Raw genomic sequence first — 20,545 nt, 5'->3', positions numbered from 1 at the left:
AGTCCAGATGTTTCTAAGACCATTTAGTGCTTCACAAAATAAAATACACAACGGCTGTAGCCTGATTATGCTTTAGGAGCTGTAGGTGTGTGTGGTACAGTGTGTAGGTGTGTGTGTGGTACAGTGTGTAGGTGTGTGTGGTACAGTGTGTAGGTGTGTGTGTGGTACAGTGTGTAGGTGTGTGTGTGGTACAGTGTGTAGGTGTGTGTGTGGTACAGTGTGTAGGTGTGTGTGTGGTACAGGTTGTAGGTGTGTGTGGTACAGTGTGTAGGTGTGTGTGGTACAGTGTGTAGGTGTGTGTGGTACAGTGTGTAGGTGTGTGTGTGGTACAGTGTGTAGGTGTGTGTGTGGTACAGTGTGTAGGTGTGTGTGTGGTACAGTGTGTAGGTGTGTGTGGTACAGTGTGTAGGTGTGTGTGGTACAGTGTGTAGGTGTGTGTGGTACAGTGTGTAGGTGTGTGTGGTACAGTGTGTAGGTGTGTGTTGTACAGTGTGTAGGTGTGTGTGGTACAGTGTGTAGGTGTGTGTGTGGTACAGTATGTAGGTGTGTGTGGTACAGTGTGTAGGTGTGTGTGGTACAGTGTGTAGGTGTGTGTGGTACAGTGTGTAGGTGTGTGTTGTACAGTGTGTAGGTGTGTGTGGTACAGTGTGTAGGTGTGTGTGTGGTACAGTATGTAGGTGTGTGTGGTACAGTGTGTAGGTGTGTGTGGTACAGTGTGTAGGTGTGTGTTGTACAGTGTGTAGGTGTGTGTGTGGTACAGTGTGTAGGTGTGTGTGTGGTACAGTGTGTAGGTGTGTGTGGTACAGTGTGTAGGTGTGTGTGTGGTACAGTGTGTAGGTGTGTGTGGTACAGTGTGTAGGTGTGTGTGTGGTACAGTGTGTAGGTGTGTGTGGTACAGTGTGTAGGTGTGTGTGTGGTACAGTGTGTAGGTGTGTGTGGTACAGTGTGTAGGTGTGTGTGTGGTACAGTGTGTAGGTGTGTGTGGTACAGTGTGTAGGTGTGTGTGGTACAGTGTGTAGGTGTGTGTGGTACAGTGTGTAGGTGTGTGTGTGGTACAGTGTGTAGGTGTGTGTGTGGTACAGTATGTAGGTGTGTGTGGTACAGTGTGTAGGTGTGTGTGTGGTACAGTATGTAGGTGTGTGTGGTACAGTGTGTAGGTGTGTGTGTGGTACAGTGTGTAGGTGTGTGTGGTACAGTGTGTAGGTGTGTGTGGTACAGTGTGTAGGTGTGTGTGGTACAGTGTGTAGGTGTGTGTGTGGTACAGTGTGTAGGTGTGTGTGTGGTACAGTATGTAGGTGTGTGTGGTACAGTGTGTAGGTGTGTGTGTGGTACAGTGTGTAGGTGTGTGTGGTACAGTGTGTAGGTGTGTGTGTGGTACAGTGTGTAGGTGTGTGTGTGGTACAGTGTGTAGGTGTGTGTGGTACAGTGTGTAGGTGTGTGTGTGGTACAGTGTGTAGGTGTGTGTGTGGTACAGTGTGTAGGTGTGTGTGGTACAGTGTGTAGGTGTGTGTGTGGTACAGTGTGTAGGTGTGTGTGGTACAGTGTGTAGGTGTGTGTGGTACAGTGTGTAGGTGTGTGTGGTACAGTGTGTAGGTGTGTGTGTGGTACAGTGTGTAGGTGTGTGTGTGGTACAGTGTGTAGGTGTGTGTGTGGTACAGTGTGTAGGTGTGTGTGTGGTACAGTGTGTAGGTGTGTGTGTGGTACAGTGTGTAGGTGTGTGTGGTACAGTGTGTAGGTGTGTGTGTGGTACAGTGTGTAGGTGTGTGTGGTACAGTGTGTAGGTGTGTGTGTGGTACAGTGTGTAGGTGTGTGTGGTACAGTGTGTAGGTGTGTGTGTGGTACAGTGTGTAGGTGTGTGTGTGGTACAGTGTGTAGGTGTGTGTGTGGAACAGTGCGTAGATGCAGCGGACAGACGGGTCTCATTTGGTTTGGTTTCCTCTGCTGACTTTTAATACTTGTAAATAAAACTTTTGGCCCGTAATTTCAATTCCCCATTTCAGCGACCAGAGAGAGGAGGGGGGGGGCGGGGGGGTGGGGGGGGGGGGGGTAAATCCAGTCTCTGATTGTGTTGCGTTATTATGAGAGTGCTCTCATAGGCCTACTTGTTTGATTCTGAAATTGTATATATTTATATAAATATATATGTGTGTGTGTCCCCGCATCTGTAGCCTGTTATTGTCTCATTAATCCGCACTGTCAATGAATCAAAGTAAATATATAAGTGGTCATGAACACATCTGTCCATCAGACAGAGGGCTGCTGTGCCTCCTGTCATCATTAATGGACGTCTCTTTAAAATGACCGCTCAGAGTAGACAAGTTCTCATTTCTCTAACCGCCTGCTGCTTCCCCTCCTCTCTCCTCGGTTCCCCTCCTCTCTCCTCCGCTCGCATCTCCTGTGGGCGGCACTAAGTCTCGAGGATAGGAGTCGAGGAAAGGAGTCGAGGGGGGGAAATTAGAGTATTGAGAAACCTCAAACACATTTAAAATCCTTCCTGTGTATTATAGCAATGTTTCAGGATCAGCACCAGCCTGTAAACCAAGTGTGTGAGGATGGAATGAATAAACAATAAAAATAAAGCACTTACGGAGTGGCCTTCCTCCCCCAGGAATCCCGGATGACCCCTCAGCCCCGGCTCGCCCTGTTTATAACAACATGGAGAGGAATTTAGAATCAAATATAAAGCAGAATAGATCAACGCATCTGGATAAATAAATACAAATCTTCCCCCAGAAGTGATGGGGAGAAGGACCTTGAAATTTACTTTGAAGTGAATTAAATGAGATCAACCACAATCATATCTCTCTCTATCCTTAATTTAAGTTAAAAAAAAGTTAATTACAAACCTAATAATGATACCTGTGTGCATTTGTTTGATGCACACATTGAAATAGTATTTGGAATAAACCATATATATTGTTATTACACTGTAAATTGAGCATCTCAATGAAAAAAGAGATTTTTAAGTTTAAAGGTGTGTGTGTTTCAGTCACCTTTGACCCCAGGGTGCCGCGAGAACCACGGATGCCTTCGTGTCCCGAACATTTGCACATGACGTTGCAGCACTTCCTGTCCGACACCGTGTCCTGCAGAGACACAGAGGAGGAAACAGTGAAAAGAACATTTCATTTAAAGACCCTCATCAAACCAAAATGACCCCCTCGCATTCGTGTGACTCCAGACACCGGTTAAGTTGAAGTTTAACTCCATGTCCGTCCAACTTGTTGTCACCTCATCATTTAAACATTACTGCCATAATTAGTGCATGAATTCCTGATTCCCTTTGAACATTGACCACTAAATGCTAATGAGTTCATCCTTGAATCCAAGTGGAGGTTGAAGAAATTTGAAGAGATTTCCTCCGGGCGTTCTCAGAATTTACGGAAATGGGACAGAGAACCTAAAAGATATAATGCATGCATACAAATAAACCGTGAGGTATGTTCTCTGTATTTCTTTGTTTGTCTTTTCCAAAATAGTTGTTGATCTCAATAAGATAACCTGATTTTAACAGAAAGTTATATTTTATTTTATATATATATTGGATATATATATATATAAAGGAGGTTTTAGTAAAAAGTACAGTAGTTACGACATTACCTTTAAAGTACAAATATATGAGTAAATGTACTTTCCACCACTGCAATATGTCAAATTACATTAGGAGAACCCCAAGGCTACATCCTAGGTCATCTTCTCTTTCATAAATGGTTACGTCCCGTGGTGTGGTGTTACGTTATATTTTGTTACTTCCCTTCTCCCCTAGATAATAAGGGAACGTAACCTATACAAATTTGAATATACACATGGCAACGTCCTCAATGAAGGAACTTTTGAGTAACACCTGTAGAATTGTTGGAAAGTGATCAGGGAGGAAATGATGGCAGACACTTCATCCTAACTTCCAGTGTGGCTTGAAAGCAAAATGTTTACTTTACAATTCTTCGGGACGTAGCTCCTGTAAGCAGACCGAGGGTCGGAAGATGGTTTTACTGTTAGCAGCACAATGAGGGACTCACGATCTGTTTGAGGATGGTTCTGCCCACGCTCGGCATTCCGATGTTCAGAGGGAGTTTGTGCTCGAGCCCTCTTCCGAACTCCACGATCTGCAGCTGGGCGGGGTCCCGGGTCCCCTCCAGGGCCACGGTGAGCAGAGCGCTGACCCCTGCATGCAAAAAACAAAACCACAGTTTGTAAGTTTAGTGGGTTTAGGCCCTTAGGACATACCACAGACCGAGAGCGCAAGATATTGAAGCAAACAAGAGGCGGGCTTCACTTATTACCTACTCTTTTCCTGGTGTTTTCTGCAGGTGGGTGTGGTAGTTTGAAATGACAGGTGTTAAACTGCCATGAACTACATAATTCAAGGCATCCCATCATTGCGATACTAACCGGAGGGACACACACATTTCCTTTTTCCTGTATTTAGTAAACCCCAAATATGTTTGTTTTTCAAAGTAGCAAGTTCAACTATTTAATGTTTATGGGTCACAATTTCTATAGTGAATTAATTACTTTATACTACAATCGAATCAAAGATAAATGAAATCAACCGTTCGCCAAAATCAAGACACGTTCAATTAACAGCCTCTTTTAACGAGTAAAGGTGAGAGGGCCAGAAAGACGAAAGAACAAAGAAGGATAGAAGTGAAGAAAAAGCTGAATAAAATACAGAAAAACTAAAGAGCAAAGGTGAAAAATCAAGTGTTGGCAGAGTTTCAGAATGACTCAAATAACTACATTATAAAGAGGAGAATTAAACACGTACCAGACTGACGCAGCAGCTCTGCTTCCTGCTGCAGTGTCCTCACGTCTTCATCGAGTCCGTCTGAGAAGATCACCAGCACCTGATTGACGAGGTTTGATGTTAATACAATATTTAATGTGAGCGCACCTTAAGAAGCACCTCATCCTGTTTGGTCAGCAAATTAATATAATCATACTATACTACAAAAATCTTAACATTTGACTTATTTTTTACCTCCGTTCACTTCTCATTAAGCACCGTCATTAGGTCAAAAACGTCCCTAATTAGACCCTCCAGAAAAACGCGATTCTGCAATCGCAGAATTTACCGCATAATCAGCAAAATGGCGCAGATTTTTTAAAGGCCGCATAATCCCCGCATTTTTCCACACAAAGTTGAAAAAAAAAAAAGTTAACTCGTCTTGACGTCATCAGCTCGCGCATCACAGAATGTAAACAACACTGTATAGAGTGAACGTGTGGAGCTCACACGATAGAGAAAACACCAAGATGAAAAAATCTAATCTCATTTACCGACGAACATTTCTACTAAAGACCGGGCAAAAAGTGGGGGGGAACTATTCTGCACCCCGTGCAACTGTGTGTTGGAGCATAAGAGGAAATCGACGTGACGACCCACTTTGATTCATTCAAACATTTGAAAATGCTTTCTGCTGCTGCGGACAAGAAAGCCAAACAACTCACGCTCACCGAGGGATCAACCTCCAAAACCCTTTCGAGGGCTACAAGAAACGAAGTGAGTAGCTACAAGATTGAAGCTGGTCAGATAACGAACGAGTAAATGAAAACAGAATGAGGCGGAGAAGTGTGTGTGTGGGGGTGTGGGGGGGGGGGTGAGATTAAAATAGCCCAATTGCTTTTACAATAAATAAACATTGAATGTGTTTAATTGAATAGTAAAGGGGTTTAACGTTAGTGGCAGGTTGTGTGTGAGAGACAATAAATAAGACAGCCCAATATTTATATTTTTTTTTTATTCTTTCCCCCGCATATTTCGCAACTTTCCGCATATTTCGCAACTTCCCACAATTTCACCGCATAAAATCACATAAAACCCCCGCATGTTTAATCGCATAATCAAGGAATTTAGCCCGCGTTTTTCTGGAGGGTCTCGCTAATGACGTTCGCTTCAGCCACAGCTTCACTTTGTATTAACGGCAAATTAGCAATTTTTTGGCGGCATAGCTAAAGACTGAACGTTTCATTATAAACTAAAAGGCACATCTGCCGAAGCCAAATGCATAATTTTTAAATGCTAGCAAAAGTTAAAATATCGTTTGTATTCACATCCACTTCAAATGAAATGGGTTCTGCCCCGTTTTATACACCATTCCTCAGTTTCATAAAAGAGTGGACCCTGTAGTTTAGTGGACCCTGTAGTTCCTAAACCAACAAACTGAAGATATCTCTCTTGGTGGAGGCAATGCATGAAAACAAAAATAGGGATTTCCCAGGGTTGCCAGGTGTCTCTCACCTTCACATCAGCTTTGGACTTGTCCAAGAACCTTTGCTTGAAGGAGTTCAGCATGGCTGTATTGAAGTAAGTAGTCCCTGACATTTGCACTTCCATGACTTTGTCCACCACTTCCTTGCTGTAGGCTTCAAAGTCTGTGTCGTACAAGGAACGCCCGTCACTATCCAGCACTTGGAAAGCAATCTTGGGCTGGATAGGATCTGGACCGACGCAGCAAAGGGTTTTCACCGAAGACAGGGAACTGGCGATTTCCGGCAGGAACCTCAGGGGGTGACCGCTGACCAGCATCTCCCCTGCTATTCTATTAGTAATATCGAATCCCATGGCGATATCGATGGTGCAGTCTGTAGCAAAGGGAAACATGTATTTACCTTTTAGCAATCCTAAACACAGAGGAATACGGTGGGATACATAAGCTGTGTTTACATTCACATATTCTTAAGTGCATTTTGAAGAAGAGCAGCAATATTTGACTAAAACTTCCCCGATCATGGCAAACAGTTTTTTGATGATATGGATATTCCCATAACACATGACTGCATGTCTTAGTGTCCAGACAGCATGAAACATGGCAACTGCCGAGTTTAAATTCACCAGTGGGGTATTTACTGACTTATTTTATTTTGTTGAGCAAAACAGTCAAATCTCTTGCGTTAACCACAGACCACAGGGGACAGGAAGTGATCAAATGGTCTCAAATCTCATTTCATGGTTTTAGGACATATTCCGACACCGCTTTATACTAGCTGAAATAAAAGAGCAATTTTGTCATATCATATACACAACTACGATGTACTTATGCAATGAATGAAAAACATAGGTTGCAGGATCCTCAACAGTGCAATTACAAGACATACAACAATACATATAATAAAAAACAAAATAATACAAATATAATGCAATAAAAAATTGAGAAATAAAATACTTTAATTTTCGGACTATAAGCCGCGCCTTTTTTCCCATTTTTCGACGCTGCGGCTTATATAACGGTGCGGCTAATCTATGGATTGTTACAGCTAACGGCCACTAGGGGACCTCCTAAATCTATGGATTGTTACAGCTAACGGCCACTAGGGGACCTCCTAAATCTATGGGTTTTACAGGTTACAGTCCACCAACTTTAACTCTATGGGCTCTATGGCCGGTCCGCGCCCCCCACCTTTAAGCGGCGGGTTCCAGCAGGAAAAGCTGGAGGCCGGAAAAGAGTGAGACAGGTAGCGCGCAAAAGTAAAAGTGGAACCGAGAGTGGTACGAGAGACAGAACGAGAGCAAGACAGACAGACATTACGAGAGCGAGACAGTTTGTCCCCGTACCACTGGTTGAAAACCACTGCTCTAGATCACTGCCGGTACGTGCGCTGGGAGCGCACCGTTTGAGTTTGAAAGTTGAAAAGTGTGTGTGTCTGAAACGCTATGTGATACAGTACAGTTTACACAGCACATGTTCTGTAGCTACTATTGCACTAAATGCTAACACTTGAATACGTTATGCAAATATGCAACTTGTTTGTTGAAATGTTAATAAATGGGAGCTTCCTCAAACAGCCATCTCTTTCCCGACAATCCCCTCTGTGCACGAACCCTTACATATGGTAATGAAACATTAAAACACCTGCGGCTTATAGTCCAGTGCGGCTTATATATGTACACATCATTCAATTTAGCTGCTGCGGCTTAGATTCAGGTGCGCCTTAGAGTCCGAACATTACGGTAAATAGTGCAAGATCAGGTGTTAAATAGTCTTATGACCAAGACAACCTCTATTGTTTCCAGTACGCAAACTCTACTTCTACTATTTTGTTAACTACTAGATTACAGTAATACGTAGCCTTTACCGTGAAACAACTAAGCCCATTGTATTCTCTCTAAACCAGTTGATAGAACAGCACCTACATTTTGTTTTGCAACATTTGAATGGAAACACAGCTATTGAGATGCAAGGAGACACTTTTCAACTTACTGCTTGGGGGGCGAGGGGTTGTGGGAGGGGGCGGGGGTGTGGTTGCGGTTGTGGTTGTTGTTGTTGTTGTTGAGGAGGGTTGGGGTGAAGGTGTGGTTGTGGTTGTTGTTGTTGTTGTTGAGGAGGGTTGGGGTGAAGGTGTGGTTGTGGTTGTTGTTGTTGTTGAGGAGGGTTGGGGTGAAGGTGTGGGTGGGGTTGGGGTTGGGGTTCGATCTGGACCTGGATCATCGCATAAGATGTCGACCAAGTCTTGCTTGATATTTTCCAATCCTTTAAAGTTCTGCACATTCAACAGCCTCTCCGGGTTGCCAGTGATCTGCAAGAGCTCCAGGTCATGAATGTCGCCAACGCCGATGGCAAACACCGAAATGTTATGTTTCCTGAGATAGTCAGCTGCATCCTCCACGTCATCATGCGACCCGCCATCTGAGATCAACACCAGATTCTTCGGGACAACACGAGTGTCGTCAAAGTATTTGCTTATGTGTTTCAAGGCTTCTCCGAGGTATGTGTTTCCACCAGTGTATTTCAAGTTTTGGATGTGCCCGACCAAATCCTCCATCCTGAAGTATCTGTTGAGTTTAAACTCGTCATGAGGCTTATCGCTGAACTGTGCGAGTCCAACACGCACCCGGTCTTTACTGATGGTAAAGCTGTTCACTATGCTTGCTGTGAAGTTTTTCATCATGTCGTGATCTTCTGAATTAATGCTGCTTGACTGATCGAGTAGGAAGATCAGGTCGGCCTTTTTCCCCTTACATCCTGACAGAGCAAAGCAAGAGGAAGACATAAGTCAACATGATGGACATGGAAATATAAATAGACGAAAATCAAATGTAATTTACAAAAGTACAAAGTAATTCACTGTAAAGCATAATTTGTTTGGCCAGACCTTTTTTACGGTTTGAAGTCTGATAGATAAGGAATGATGCAGCTGTTCTGTCAATCTGACAGATCAAAAGCAGTTTCTCAGGCTTGGGCATGTATTCAAATCAACCACATTGGGAAAACAACTAGGTATGCTCTGCTTTTACTGCCTTTGTGATTCTTACTCCTTGACGCCGCGAGCAGAAATATTTTGAGCATGGAGAGAAACAAAATGTGTAGGATATCTACTTCTAAATTGTGTCATTTTCCGTCTTTCCTTGCTTTGCCCAAACCCTAAAGAGCTAGATTGGGTAAGCAATCAAGACCAAGAGGTGGTTCGGGCACCTAGTTAGGATGCCACCTAGTTAGGATGCCACCTGGGCGACTCCCTAGGGAGGTGTTCCAGGCAGGTCCAGCTGGGAAGAGACCAAGGGGTAGACCTAGGACCAGGTGGAGGGATTATATCTCTTCGCTGGCCTGGGAGCGCCTTGGGACCCCCCAGTCAGAGCTGGTTGATGTGGGGAAAAGAACGTTTGGGGCTCTCTGCTGGAACTGCTACCTCCGAGACCCGACCACGGATAAGCGGGAGAAGATGGATGGATCAAGACCAACACTTTTTTGTCCAATATTTGTTGTAGAAGTGCATTAAGTGACCAAACACAAATACTGGTAAACTATACATTCAACTGTTTATGAACCATCATTCCAAAAGGGCTTTATGTTTATTTTAGGGTTTGTTTAAAACATTTTGAATATTTTAAACCCTTTACACGATTATTGTAGTACTGTGAAGATCTAGGTGAGCGTTGGTGTTGGGATCAGGGGGTCACAGGTTCAAACCCCACTGCAGTCAGCATGTCGTTGTGTCCCTGAGACACTTCACCCCAAAGTGCTCCTGTGGGGATTGTCCACAGTATTGAGTATGTAAGTCGCTATGGAATTGATTGAACACAATTTGAATATTGAGCACTTGAATTATTAATTTAGATTCCTGATCTCTAAAAACAATTCCCTTTTGAAATGAAATCCGTATCATACAGTAAGTGTCTTTGTGAGTTTGCTGGATTCAATTATTTTATAAGTTTAGTGGATCTTTTGACACAAACTTTAAATCTTAGCTGAGAAGTTCATGAACTTCTGTACCACGGATGTGCACAGACCACTCACCTTGTTTTGTGGCATTGCAGAGGACAGCAGACATATCGTTGTGCAGAGTTTCTAGGGCCTCAAATCTGTCCACAAAGAAACTTCTGCCGGTGTTGCCAGCAATGGTCAACAGCTGATCTCGATCTGCTTCTTTCACTCCGACACTGATGACGGTGACCCCGTGCTCTCGCAGTTTATCAGCCGGACCCTTTAGGTTGGAAGGTATGTTCGCAGGTCCGTCTGTGATCACTACGAGAATCTGGGGCACCTCCCGGCCTCCATGTTCGGCATTAAAGTACTCTAGAGAGTATCTCAAGGCTTTTTCTGTGTAGGTGCCACCTCCTTCCGGCTTCACAGTTGGTATCGCTGCAAGAACTTTCCGTTTGGAGTCGTAGGCGTTCAGTTTAAAATGAGTCCGGGGTTCATCAGAGTAGGAAATAAGCCCGAAACGAGTCAGTATGGTGCCAACTGTGGTTTGGTTCACTATTGATGCCATAAACCTCCGAATGCTTTCATACTGTATTTGAGATATTCTGGAGCTGTCCACCAGGAAAATAACGTCGGCTCTTTCCATTTTACATTCTGGTTTAAAAGAAAAAAGAGGAAAAAGGAGAAGTTAGCAGAGGAATTGGTTGGGAATTATTATGTTCTCATAAAAAATCAATGCCTTACAATTACAACCGATTCAGAGAAAAGATGGTTACATAAAATAAGCTTCACCTCAATATGTTCAGTACATATATGTCCATGACCTTCTTTTCCCATTTTATTCAATCTAATTAATTTCAGTAAACAAGACAAAATACTTAGGAGTAGACTGAAAATAAGGATTGAGAAATATAAACTCTTGTTGCCAATGGTGGAATATCACAGTAAGTACATTTACTTAAGTGTTGTACTTAGTTCTATTTAAGTACTTTGTATTTGTTGTACTTTAATATATTTATAGAAGGCTTATAGTTATAGAATGATATGATGGAGTACTGTACTAATTATGTACCCAGTATATAAAATTGGTTCCACATTGACAAACCACAACGTTAAAATTATATGACATGTGTTGAAGTGTCCTTAAAGAACTCATTATACCCTACTGTCCTACTAGGGCATTGCGTTTCAAGAATGCAGGGTTGTTGGTTGTTCCTAGAGTCTCTAAAAGTACAATGGGAGCCAGAGCCTTTTCTTATCAAGCTCCACTTTTGTGGAATCAGCTTCCAGTTTGTGTTCGGGCGGCAGACACCCTATCCGTTTTTAAGAGTACACTTAAGACCTTCCTTTTTGATAAAGCTTATAGTTAGGGCTGATTAGATTCAGCCCCTAGTTTTGCTGATATAGGCTTAGTTTGTCGGGGGACATCTTACTTCTTCCTTCTCTCTGTCTATACCTGTGTACTCTCATGTTCCGATTAACCCAGCTTCCCCAAATGTCTTTTTGGTGTCTATCTACGCCGGGGTCCTGAGTCCTGATCTGAGTCCTGGATTTCGAGTCTTGGCTGAACCTGTCTCTACGGTCCTGCCTGATTCTCACCATACTACTTCCCTGATGGCTCCCACAGGACTGTTGACATCCTTGTGGATTCATTTTCCTATTACAGACACATGCATCTCCAAACATTTGGACTAATTATGTTGTGAATGTATTGTCTCTTCAATTTACACACAGCATCTATTGCACGTCTGTCCGTCCTGGGAGAGGGATCCCTCCTCTGTTGCTCTCCCTGAGGTTTCTCCCATGTTCCCCTTTAAACTGTGGGTTTTCTCAGGAAGTTTTTCCTTGTACGATGTGAGGGTCTAAGGACAGAGGGTCTAAGGACAGAGGGTCTAAGGACAGAGGGTGTCGTATTGTCATACTGATATTCTGTACAAACTGTGAAGTCCAGTGAGACAAACGTAACATTTGTGATATTGGGGTATATAAATAAACAATGATCGATTGATTGATTGATTGATTGATTGATTGATTGATTGATTGAAGATAAAAACTGATTATTAGTCTTTTATAATAATGTGAAAAGAAACATTTTGCATACTGAAAACGTTAGATATTTGAAGTACATTCAGCTCAAACATTTGGTACTTCTAACAAGTGGAGGACAGAGGAGGCACTTAAAGAGCATCTTGCAGGTTTTTTTTTTTTCTACATTTATGCTTAAACTTGCTTGAAAATTACAATTAAAAAAGTGAATGCAGGATTTGATATGTTTTACGAGACATAAGGAATTCAGAGGGAAAGGAGCAATTTTGAGCTCTGCTCTTAAAAACGGCTTTTTTTAAGATCATACGTCAAACGCGTCATATTACATCACACAGGGGACACATCTCCGCTCTCTGACCGCGGGTATAGTTAGTAGTTGCGTTGAGTTGAGCGGTTGTGTTTTAGTGAGCTGGTATTTTTCGGTAGTTTTACATTGTATTTCTCCATTTGTAATCATGGTGCAGTATTGTGTTTGTGCAGGTTGCACAAATACCAGCCTGTCAGGACATCGAGTCCACAGTAAAAAGGACCGGAGCTAGCGTTCGTTCCTGGGTGCGTTGTGCATCCACCTCCCTGCAGCACATACTCTCCACAGCTTTATCAGGAAACCGTATTACTTCCCTCTCCCCACCCCCCCCCTTCGCTGCTCTCTCTCTCTCTCCCCCCCTCCCCCTCCCCCCCCCTTCGCTGCTCTCTCTCTCTCTCCCCTCCGGTACACGGCACCGTAAGACGTAGTGTGGAGTTGCATTAGGTTACGCTGTGGTGGCTGTACTGCTCCAGCCGTCTCCTTTGTGTTTGTTTGTTTCCCCCTGTCTGTGTTGTTTGTGTGTGCGGGGTGGCTGTCACTCCTGGCTCCCGGCTCAACCCCCACTCACCTGCTGCAATCAGCTGTGCACCCTCCCCGACTACACACCTGCTTTCCATCAAGCCATTTACAACGGCATATCAACGGAGGCTCCACAACCTTTCTCCGCCAGATCGTCAAGTATCAGCCGTATCTCGCGTCTCTCCTCCGGTACACAGCACCGTAGTGTGGAGTTGCATTAGGTAACGCGAGATACGGCTGATACTTGCGCATTAGTTTCTGTTATGGATCAGTATCAACAGTCCTGCCACTAACGTTACTATATTATCAATGCTACGTTAGTTATAGCCTGATATATGATAGCTAACTTCACAATGTTGTGATGTGACGTTAGCTAACATTCTGTACCTAACGCCGGTCACTCACCAAGATAGCTGCCCAGTTCTCCACTGGTTCTCCTCACACCACAGCTCCATTTCTCTCCGATGGCCGTTATTTCTTCTAATCCTTGGCTGCCCCTGGTGTCTTGGACGCCTAACAGGCTCATAATTATAAGGTTGTGGTCCGTCATATGCATTCGAATATTCATGTTTCGTGTCTTCTGTGTCGAAACTAGCATTGGGATCCATGTTTATTAATACGTTACACCGGCCGCTCTCCCCCTTGTGTCCCCCGTGTTACGTCACACGCGGGAGGTCACGTACCGAGGCTTTTTTATGCGGAAGTGAACATTTCTTACAAAAACGACGCCAGATGTCACTGTAGTTTATATTTATGTAAACATTTTTGAAAATCTAGTGTATTCATCATTTTCCTACACATTTATTCACTGGTGTCTTTAACCTGGAAGTTGCTCTTTAAGCAACATTCTCAATTCAGATATTTTACTCGTATCTTTAGACCACTGTACTTGTATCTTTATTAAAGTAAAGGATCTGAGCACTTCTTCCAGCATTGCTCGACTCCTAGTTGCCTTTGTTGGTTTGCTCTTGACCTGCTCTTACCTCTCTCGCAAATCTTCGAGGAAACCTGGGCTTCCAAGTCCTTCAGCGAATCAAAGTCCTTCTCAGAATAAACCCTTTGAGAATCACCGCTGATCTCCTTCAGCTGGGTGGGGTTGTAATTCTTCACTCCGATGGCGTAGATCTCCACTCCCTTGTTCCTCAGAGCCTCAGCGGGACCCCTGACGTCATCTTGTGCCTTGCCGTCTGTAATCACTATCAGATTCTGCCTCAAGCTAGGACGCCCTCCTTCGCCCACATCGAAATACCTTGAAACCTCTGTGATGGCCTTTCCTGTGCGCGTACCTTCATTCATCTGCTTCATATCATCAATGGCTCTCAAAATGTCAACTTTGCTGTAGTATTGGTTGAGGGGAAACTCCAGATTGTAGCTGGTACTGAACTGCATGACACCGACGTGCACTTTGTTCTCCCCGATGGTCGACTTGCTGATGACAGATTTCATGAAGTTTTTCATTTTCTGAAACTCTTCCTCATCGATGCTCTCGGAGCCGTCAGTGAGGAAAAAGATGTCGCCCTGTATGTCTCTGCAGGCTGTCGACACAGAACACAGAAATGTTAATGAGGAGTTCCTTTTTTTGCCCTTCTCTTACTTTCATTGGGTATCATTCAGAAGGTATTTTGTTAACTTCGGTTCAGGAGCAGGGCAATGACTCAATATGCCGCCAACACATCCGGCCACTGTTGTTTCCATTCTCTCAACCCACCCGCCCTCTCCCTTCCACTCATACATTCCCCTTTCTACCTCATCATTAACCAAACCCATTTGTCCCTCCACCCTTCGAACCATTCATCTTTTTATCCCCACACCAACCAATCTCTTCATCCCTACCTTCCCTCATCTCTAAATCCACCAATTGCTTCATCCCTACCTTCCCTTATCCCTACATCCAGGCAATAATAATCATAACCCTAAAAACCCTTCGATCCTACCACCTATCACTATTATGATCGGTTATTAATTATATCTATCAACGTAACTTTTACAATTCTTTTTAGCTGCCATCTCTGAAGTATGAAAAGCGTTGACACTGTTCGTCCCTCTCTGTCTGGCCTCTTCTGTTAAACATTTAACATGCTGTTAACTAAGTTTATGTTTCAAGGCTGGGTACGATATGGGAAAAAGCCCTTCTCTCACTTCGTCTCTCCATTAAAAAAAAAATGTGTTCCTTACCTTCTTCAGAACAGATTTCTCTGATGATTTCATTGTCGATGGATTTCAAGGCATCAAAATTTCTGACGAAGATAATCCTCTTGGAGTCTCCTGCAATCTCTTCTAGCTGAGTTTGGGATGAATTTTTCACCCCAATGGCGTAGATAATGATTCCCTGCTCCCTCAGTTTTTCTGCAGGAGCCTTCACCTCATCAGCTGACTTTCCATCTGTGAGGACAATCAGGTACTTTGGGGCTTCATGACCACGCGTGACCGCCGCTCTCGTAAAGAGTTGGCCCATGTGTGAAAGTGCTTTTCCTGTGTTCGTCCCACCTCCTACGCCAATTATACTGTTGATGGCATTCACCAGTGACTCTTCATCGGAGTAGGTTGTCAGATCAAATTCATCCGTTGGGGTATCATTATATTTCACAAGCCCAATGCGGACTTGTTGTGGCCCAATTTGGAAGTGTTCTATAAAGTTGTTGATGAAGTTCTGCATTTCTGCGAAGTCTGGCACTGTAATGCTTCCTGAGTCATCCATAAGGAAGAAGATGTCTGCTTCATCCGTTTTTACACAAACTAAATTGGAAAACAATAAGACGTTGTTATTTTTCACATATTCAACAAGAGAAAGGTTAAAAATGAACATTCATTTGGAAATATTTGAGTTAGATTAAATACAAAAAGATGGCTCTTCAAGGGGAAAGTACCATTTGAAATCCCCATAGCACAAACAAACCAAATAGATCTAGTAGATTTCCGTCTTTCATAGTTCATTGAGGGTCAAGTCAAAATGTATTATTGATCCACAAATCCCCTTCTCATTTTAACTTTAATTCGCTCTACAACATGAATACAAATGTGGTTTTTAAAGTTGACTTTTTGTGTTTATGGTATTTCCTGTAAGAGCAGAAATTGTTAAACTACAGATTGTTTTGCCAAAGTAAAAGTAGTTATACTACAGTGTAGAAATACCATCATCAACATATACTCAAATGCAATATTATGAAAATCCTCGAGTAAAGTCCAGTGCATAGCTTAAGTTACTTATTTACTTTCCACCAGTCCCAAAGACAACTCCAACAAACAAACAAAAAACAGTTTCAAACCTTCTTTGGCTTCTGTTTTCATCGGGACTGCTTTGGCAATGATGTTTTTGCACAGGATTTTCTGCAGGGTCTGCTTCAGGTGCGTCAGCTCGGTGAAACTTTCCCGGAGAAACACATGCTGATCAGGAGGGTGTGAAGCCATTTCCAACAGTTCGCTCTCGATAGCATCTTTTATTCCTAAGGCGTAAATGGTAACACCGGCTTGACGCAGAGTGATCGCTGCTTCGCTGACTTCATCCTGGGATCTACCATCAGTGATGACCACCGCCACCTGTTGGACACCGTTTTCTTTCCTGCAGCCATTCTCTTTAATAAAGACGTTGTCCCGAGTAAAATTCAGGGCCTCTCCAGTCCTCGTACCGCCTCCATTGTAAGGCAGGATCTTGATGTACTCAAGCAATTCATCCTTGTCGTTGAATGAGTTGAGGAAGACCTGTGGTGTGGAGACATCGTTGTACGTGACAATGCCCACTCTGACTCTCTTCGGACTTACATCCAAGCTGCTCACGACCAAGTGCAGAAAGTTGCGCATGAGGCGAAAGTTTTCATTTCCAATGCTTCCTGACTCGTCAACGATGAACACGATGTCTGCCACCTTGGCTCCTTTGCAATCTGTGAAAGGAGTGTAACTTGAGTCATCTGCTACAAAGGGACTTTATTACAGGTATACTTGTAACCAGCGACGTAGCAGAGCCTCACCTGTCATTCTCCAATGTAACGAACAAATACAAAATAATAAATAATAATAACAAAATAAAATGTGTCGAACTCCGCTACAACTACATGGGAGCGATGAGAAGTGAGGCAGGGACGAGCTCTGCCTCACGTTACCCCACATAAACTTATTTAGTGCCCGCGGTCCAGCCAGTTACTGTGGGGTGAGGTGAGGCACAGATGAGCTCTGCCTCACCTCAGAATGTGTCACCCCACAGAAACTGGCTGGATAGCAGACATAACCTCTGCCGCACTGCAGGGGGCGCACGTGAGCTCACAGGTTCTTGTTGCTACTGTTATTCTACACAGAGACGGTAGACACAAACAACAAACTAGACTTTTCAAACTACAGGAAGATAAGGAGGACTTTTACAAAAAACTAATAGAGATTGTTGTCCAGAAGGAGAGCATGGACTTCATCTTCAAGTCAAGGTAAGACCACAATTGTAATGAAAATGGGATCTTACTAAGAAAGAACAATCCAATATTTAAACTAAACTACATTTTTTGGGTATCCTTTTGTTTAACAGTCTTGTTAAAATGAATCGAAACATCAGACAAAAAAATCTTTTGAAAATAACAGAATATTTTGATTAAGGTCAAAATATAATATTTGTAAATCTGACTCTCTAAAAGAGTCAGAGCCTCCAACCATGAACCTTGCCGCACATCACTGCTTCTAACATAGGTCAAAGCAGTAAGCATAATGTTGTGTTCTGCGATTAGAGGTGGCTAGGATTTCAATTAAACTATGAATGCTAGTTTTCTGTAGCTGTCCACTTCTAGATGCTAACTGAAAAACATGAAAAACTGCTAATAGGATGGTTGGGATTCTCACCTTCAGTAATTATCTCCTTTTTCTCAGTCAAGATGACACTCTCCAAAAGTAACACGTTTGAAGTATTATATGCGTAGTCAGTACTGGCAAATGATTCGATTGATTCCATACTTGCACCTGCACTCATTCCTATAAGAGTTACCCCCGATGATTTGATCAATTCAGCGTCCCTATACACGGAGCGTTTGGAGTCTTTTGCACTCATTACAACCAGATACTGTCGGGAGCCTTGATGCGCACGGCCCCCAGCCTCACTGGTAAAAAGGTGAGTGTTGGCGTTGATCAGGGCACCGCCCAGGTCAGCTGGTTTGTTGGTGTTTGGGCGCAGGCGGAAACGCTTGACAATTTCGATGGTTTTCTGTTTGTTTTTAAATTTGTCAAGTGAGAATTCGACCTTGGTATCTTCACCGTACTGGGCCAAACCAATACGGTAGGTGGACGCTGAGGCATTGAGACGATCGATCAATTCAACCAAGTCAGATATGACCCCCGGGACCATTCCTGGAGCCATGCTACCGTCCAGCATGAAGAAGATATCTGCAAACCTGTCTGTCAATGCTGGAAAAAGAGACAACATTATTACTTTTTCTTACATTACAGTCAAGACGTCAGTATACTCCAAAGTGTATGGCTAGTTTATCCAATAACTCAACCTTAAAGATCATTAATCTCGTAGGATATGCACTAACATTTAGTATTTTCAGGTATTTTCACATTAAGCTAACTTTGAATCTTTCCAAGCTCTCATTTTGTACCCATACACAAGCAGGTACAGCACCATGAATTCCCATTACCCCCTTTGCACAATTCATCATGTCTAGCCACGCTCTTTGATGGCTGCCATTGAATGACCTATTGGGAATAGGTATACCTTAAAAACCTGTTACCAACAAGGACTGCATGATTGTAACAGCAGGAAACTTATAAACAGTATGATGATCAATTTCTTGTTTTTCAAACAAACCCAGTAGATCTCATCTTCAAATACCAAAACCTAATTTGCCCGCTTAGAAATATAAACTTTATGGATTCAAATGGACTATTATGTGATGTTTTCTTCAATCCTTTGCCTTACCTTGCTTCTGATCCTCCACTGAGACGCACACAGTTTTCAGCAGACTGTCTTTCAGCTTCCTCAGAGCCGCGTCGTTACTGATGTAGGACAGGAAGCGCTCTGGAGGCCGGTTGGCGATGGACTTGAGCTGCGTCATGTTGGCTTCTCCCACCCCGATGCCAAACACGATGACTCCCTGCTGCCTCAGGCGCTGGGCGGGTGCGATCACATCGTCCATGGACTCTCCATCCGTGATAACCACAGCGATCTGAGGCACCCTTTGGCCGGCTCTGCTCCCTGCCACCTCCGTGAAATACTGCGTCCGGAGGAAGTCGATGGACATGCCTGTTTCTGGGCCTCCTTCTTGGTAGGACATGTTTTCAACTGCGATCATCAGGGATCTCTTGTCCATGTGATCCTTCAGCAGAAACTCCCGGGAAGTTTCAACGCCGTGCTGAGCCACGCCGATACGAACCTTGTTCCGGCCGATGTTGAGGTCCTTGATGACACTGCTGAGAAAACCTTTGACCTTCACAAAGTTCTTCTTGTAGGATCCGTCCAACAGGAAGACGATGTCGGCCACGGTGGCATTTTCACAATCTGGACGAGGGGAAGAAAAAGTTCAGCTCTGGGGACGTAAACATTTCTTCTGTTTATTGACAGCTCAAGTCTGAAACATTTCTTGCATCACAGCAGCAACAACAAAGACAAATATTTAAGGAAACAAACAATTAAACAGATCATTATGATCACTGAAGACAAAATGTTTAAAGAGGCCCTATCATGCTTTTTGGGGGTTTCCCTTCCCTGTTCTTTGTTAGGGTAAAAAAACATGCTGCAAGAGGTTTTTTAACAAAAGGATTTTATATGGCCCTCTTTTTACCAGAGGACTAAATAATGCACATCGTGGCGTTTAATGACGAGACACTACAAGTCAAACAATAAATAATAATACATTGATTTAGCCCTGTTACCGTTAGCTGTTTTCTTCGTTATTTAGCCAAGCAGGACTGTGCTGCCCACAGGCTGCTAACAGCTAACAGCTAACAGCTAACGTTACAAGCTAACAGCTAAAGTGAACAGTTTACAGCTTGCAGCTAACAGCTAACGTTAACCAGCTTACAGCTAACAGCTTACAGCTAACAGCTAACGTTAACCAGCTAACAGCTAACAGTTTACAGCTCACAGCTAACAGCTAACAGCTAACGCTAACCAGCTAACAGCTAACAGCTAAAGTGAACAGTTTACAGCTTGCAGCTAACAGCTAACGTTAACCAGCTAACAGCTAACAGCTAACAGCTCACAGCTTACAGCTAACAGCTAACGTTAACCAGCTAACAGCTAACAGCTAACAGCTAACAGCTAACAGTTTACAGTTTACAGCTAACAGCTAACGCTAACCAGCTAACAGCTAACAGTTTACAGCTTACAGCTAACAGCTAACGCTAACCAGCTAACAGCTAACAGCTCACAGCTTACAGCTAACAGCTAACGTTAACCAGCTAACAGCTAACAGCTAACAGCTAACAGTTTACAGCTTACGCTAACCAGCTCTCTATCTGCATATTTTTTGTTCACAACGTTTTATTATCAAATAAATAATAGGCTGTGTCCATCAATACTACATTTACTGCATCGCGAACATATTTTCGATTATCC

At 43.3% G+C, this 20,545-nt stretch overlaps 1 protein-coding gene across 1 annotated transcript in view; it reads right to left on the bottom strand.

The window, feature by feature from the left end:
• LOC307013486 (collagen alpha-6(VI) chain-like) overlaps positions 1–20,545 on the bottom strand; it is a 58,174-nt gene that overhangs the window by 28,414 nt on the left and 9,215 nt on the right. Inside the window, exons 4-15 of the mRNA XM_079640886.1 lie at positions 18,908–19,486; positions 17,833–18,390; positions 16,281–16,892; positions 15,190–15,750; positions 13,998–14,549; positions 10,236–10,796; positions 8,202–8,963; positions 6,242–6,585; positions 4,769–4,847; positions 4,020–4,165; positions 2,994–3,086; positions 2,588–2,641 (exon numbers count right to left, since the gene is read on the bottom strand). Coding sequence (XP_079497012.1) covers positions 2,588–2,641; positions 2,994–3,086; positions 4,020–4,165; positions 4,769–4,847; positions 6,242–6,585; positions 8,202–8,963; positions 10,236–10,796; positions 13,998–14,549; positions 15,190–15,750; positions 16,281–16,892; positions 17,833–18,390; positions 18,908–19,486 — 4,901 coding nt within the window. The remainder of the gene's footprint in view (positions 1–2,587; positions 2,642–2,993; positions 3,087–4,019; positions 4,166–4,768; positions 4,848–6,241; positions 6,586–8,201; positions 8,964–10,235; positions 10,797–13,997; positions 14,550–15,189; positions 15,751–16,280; positions 16,893–17,832; positions 18,391–18,907; positions 19,487–20,545) is intronic.

Source organism: Notothenia rossii (genome assembly GCF_949606895.1).
Source record: "Notothenia rossii genome assembly, chromosome: 7".
Lineage (NCBI taxonomy): Eukaryota > Metazoa > Chordata > Actinopteri > Perciformes > Nototheniidae > Notothenia > Notothenia rossii.
The sequence above is the reverse complement of the archived record's forward strand: the minus strand, read 5'-3'. Positions and strand labels throughout refer to the sequence as shown.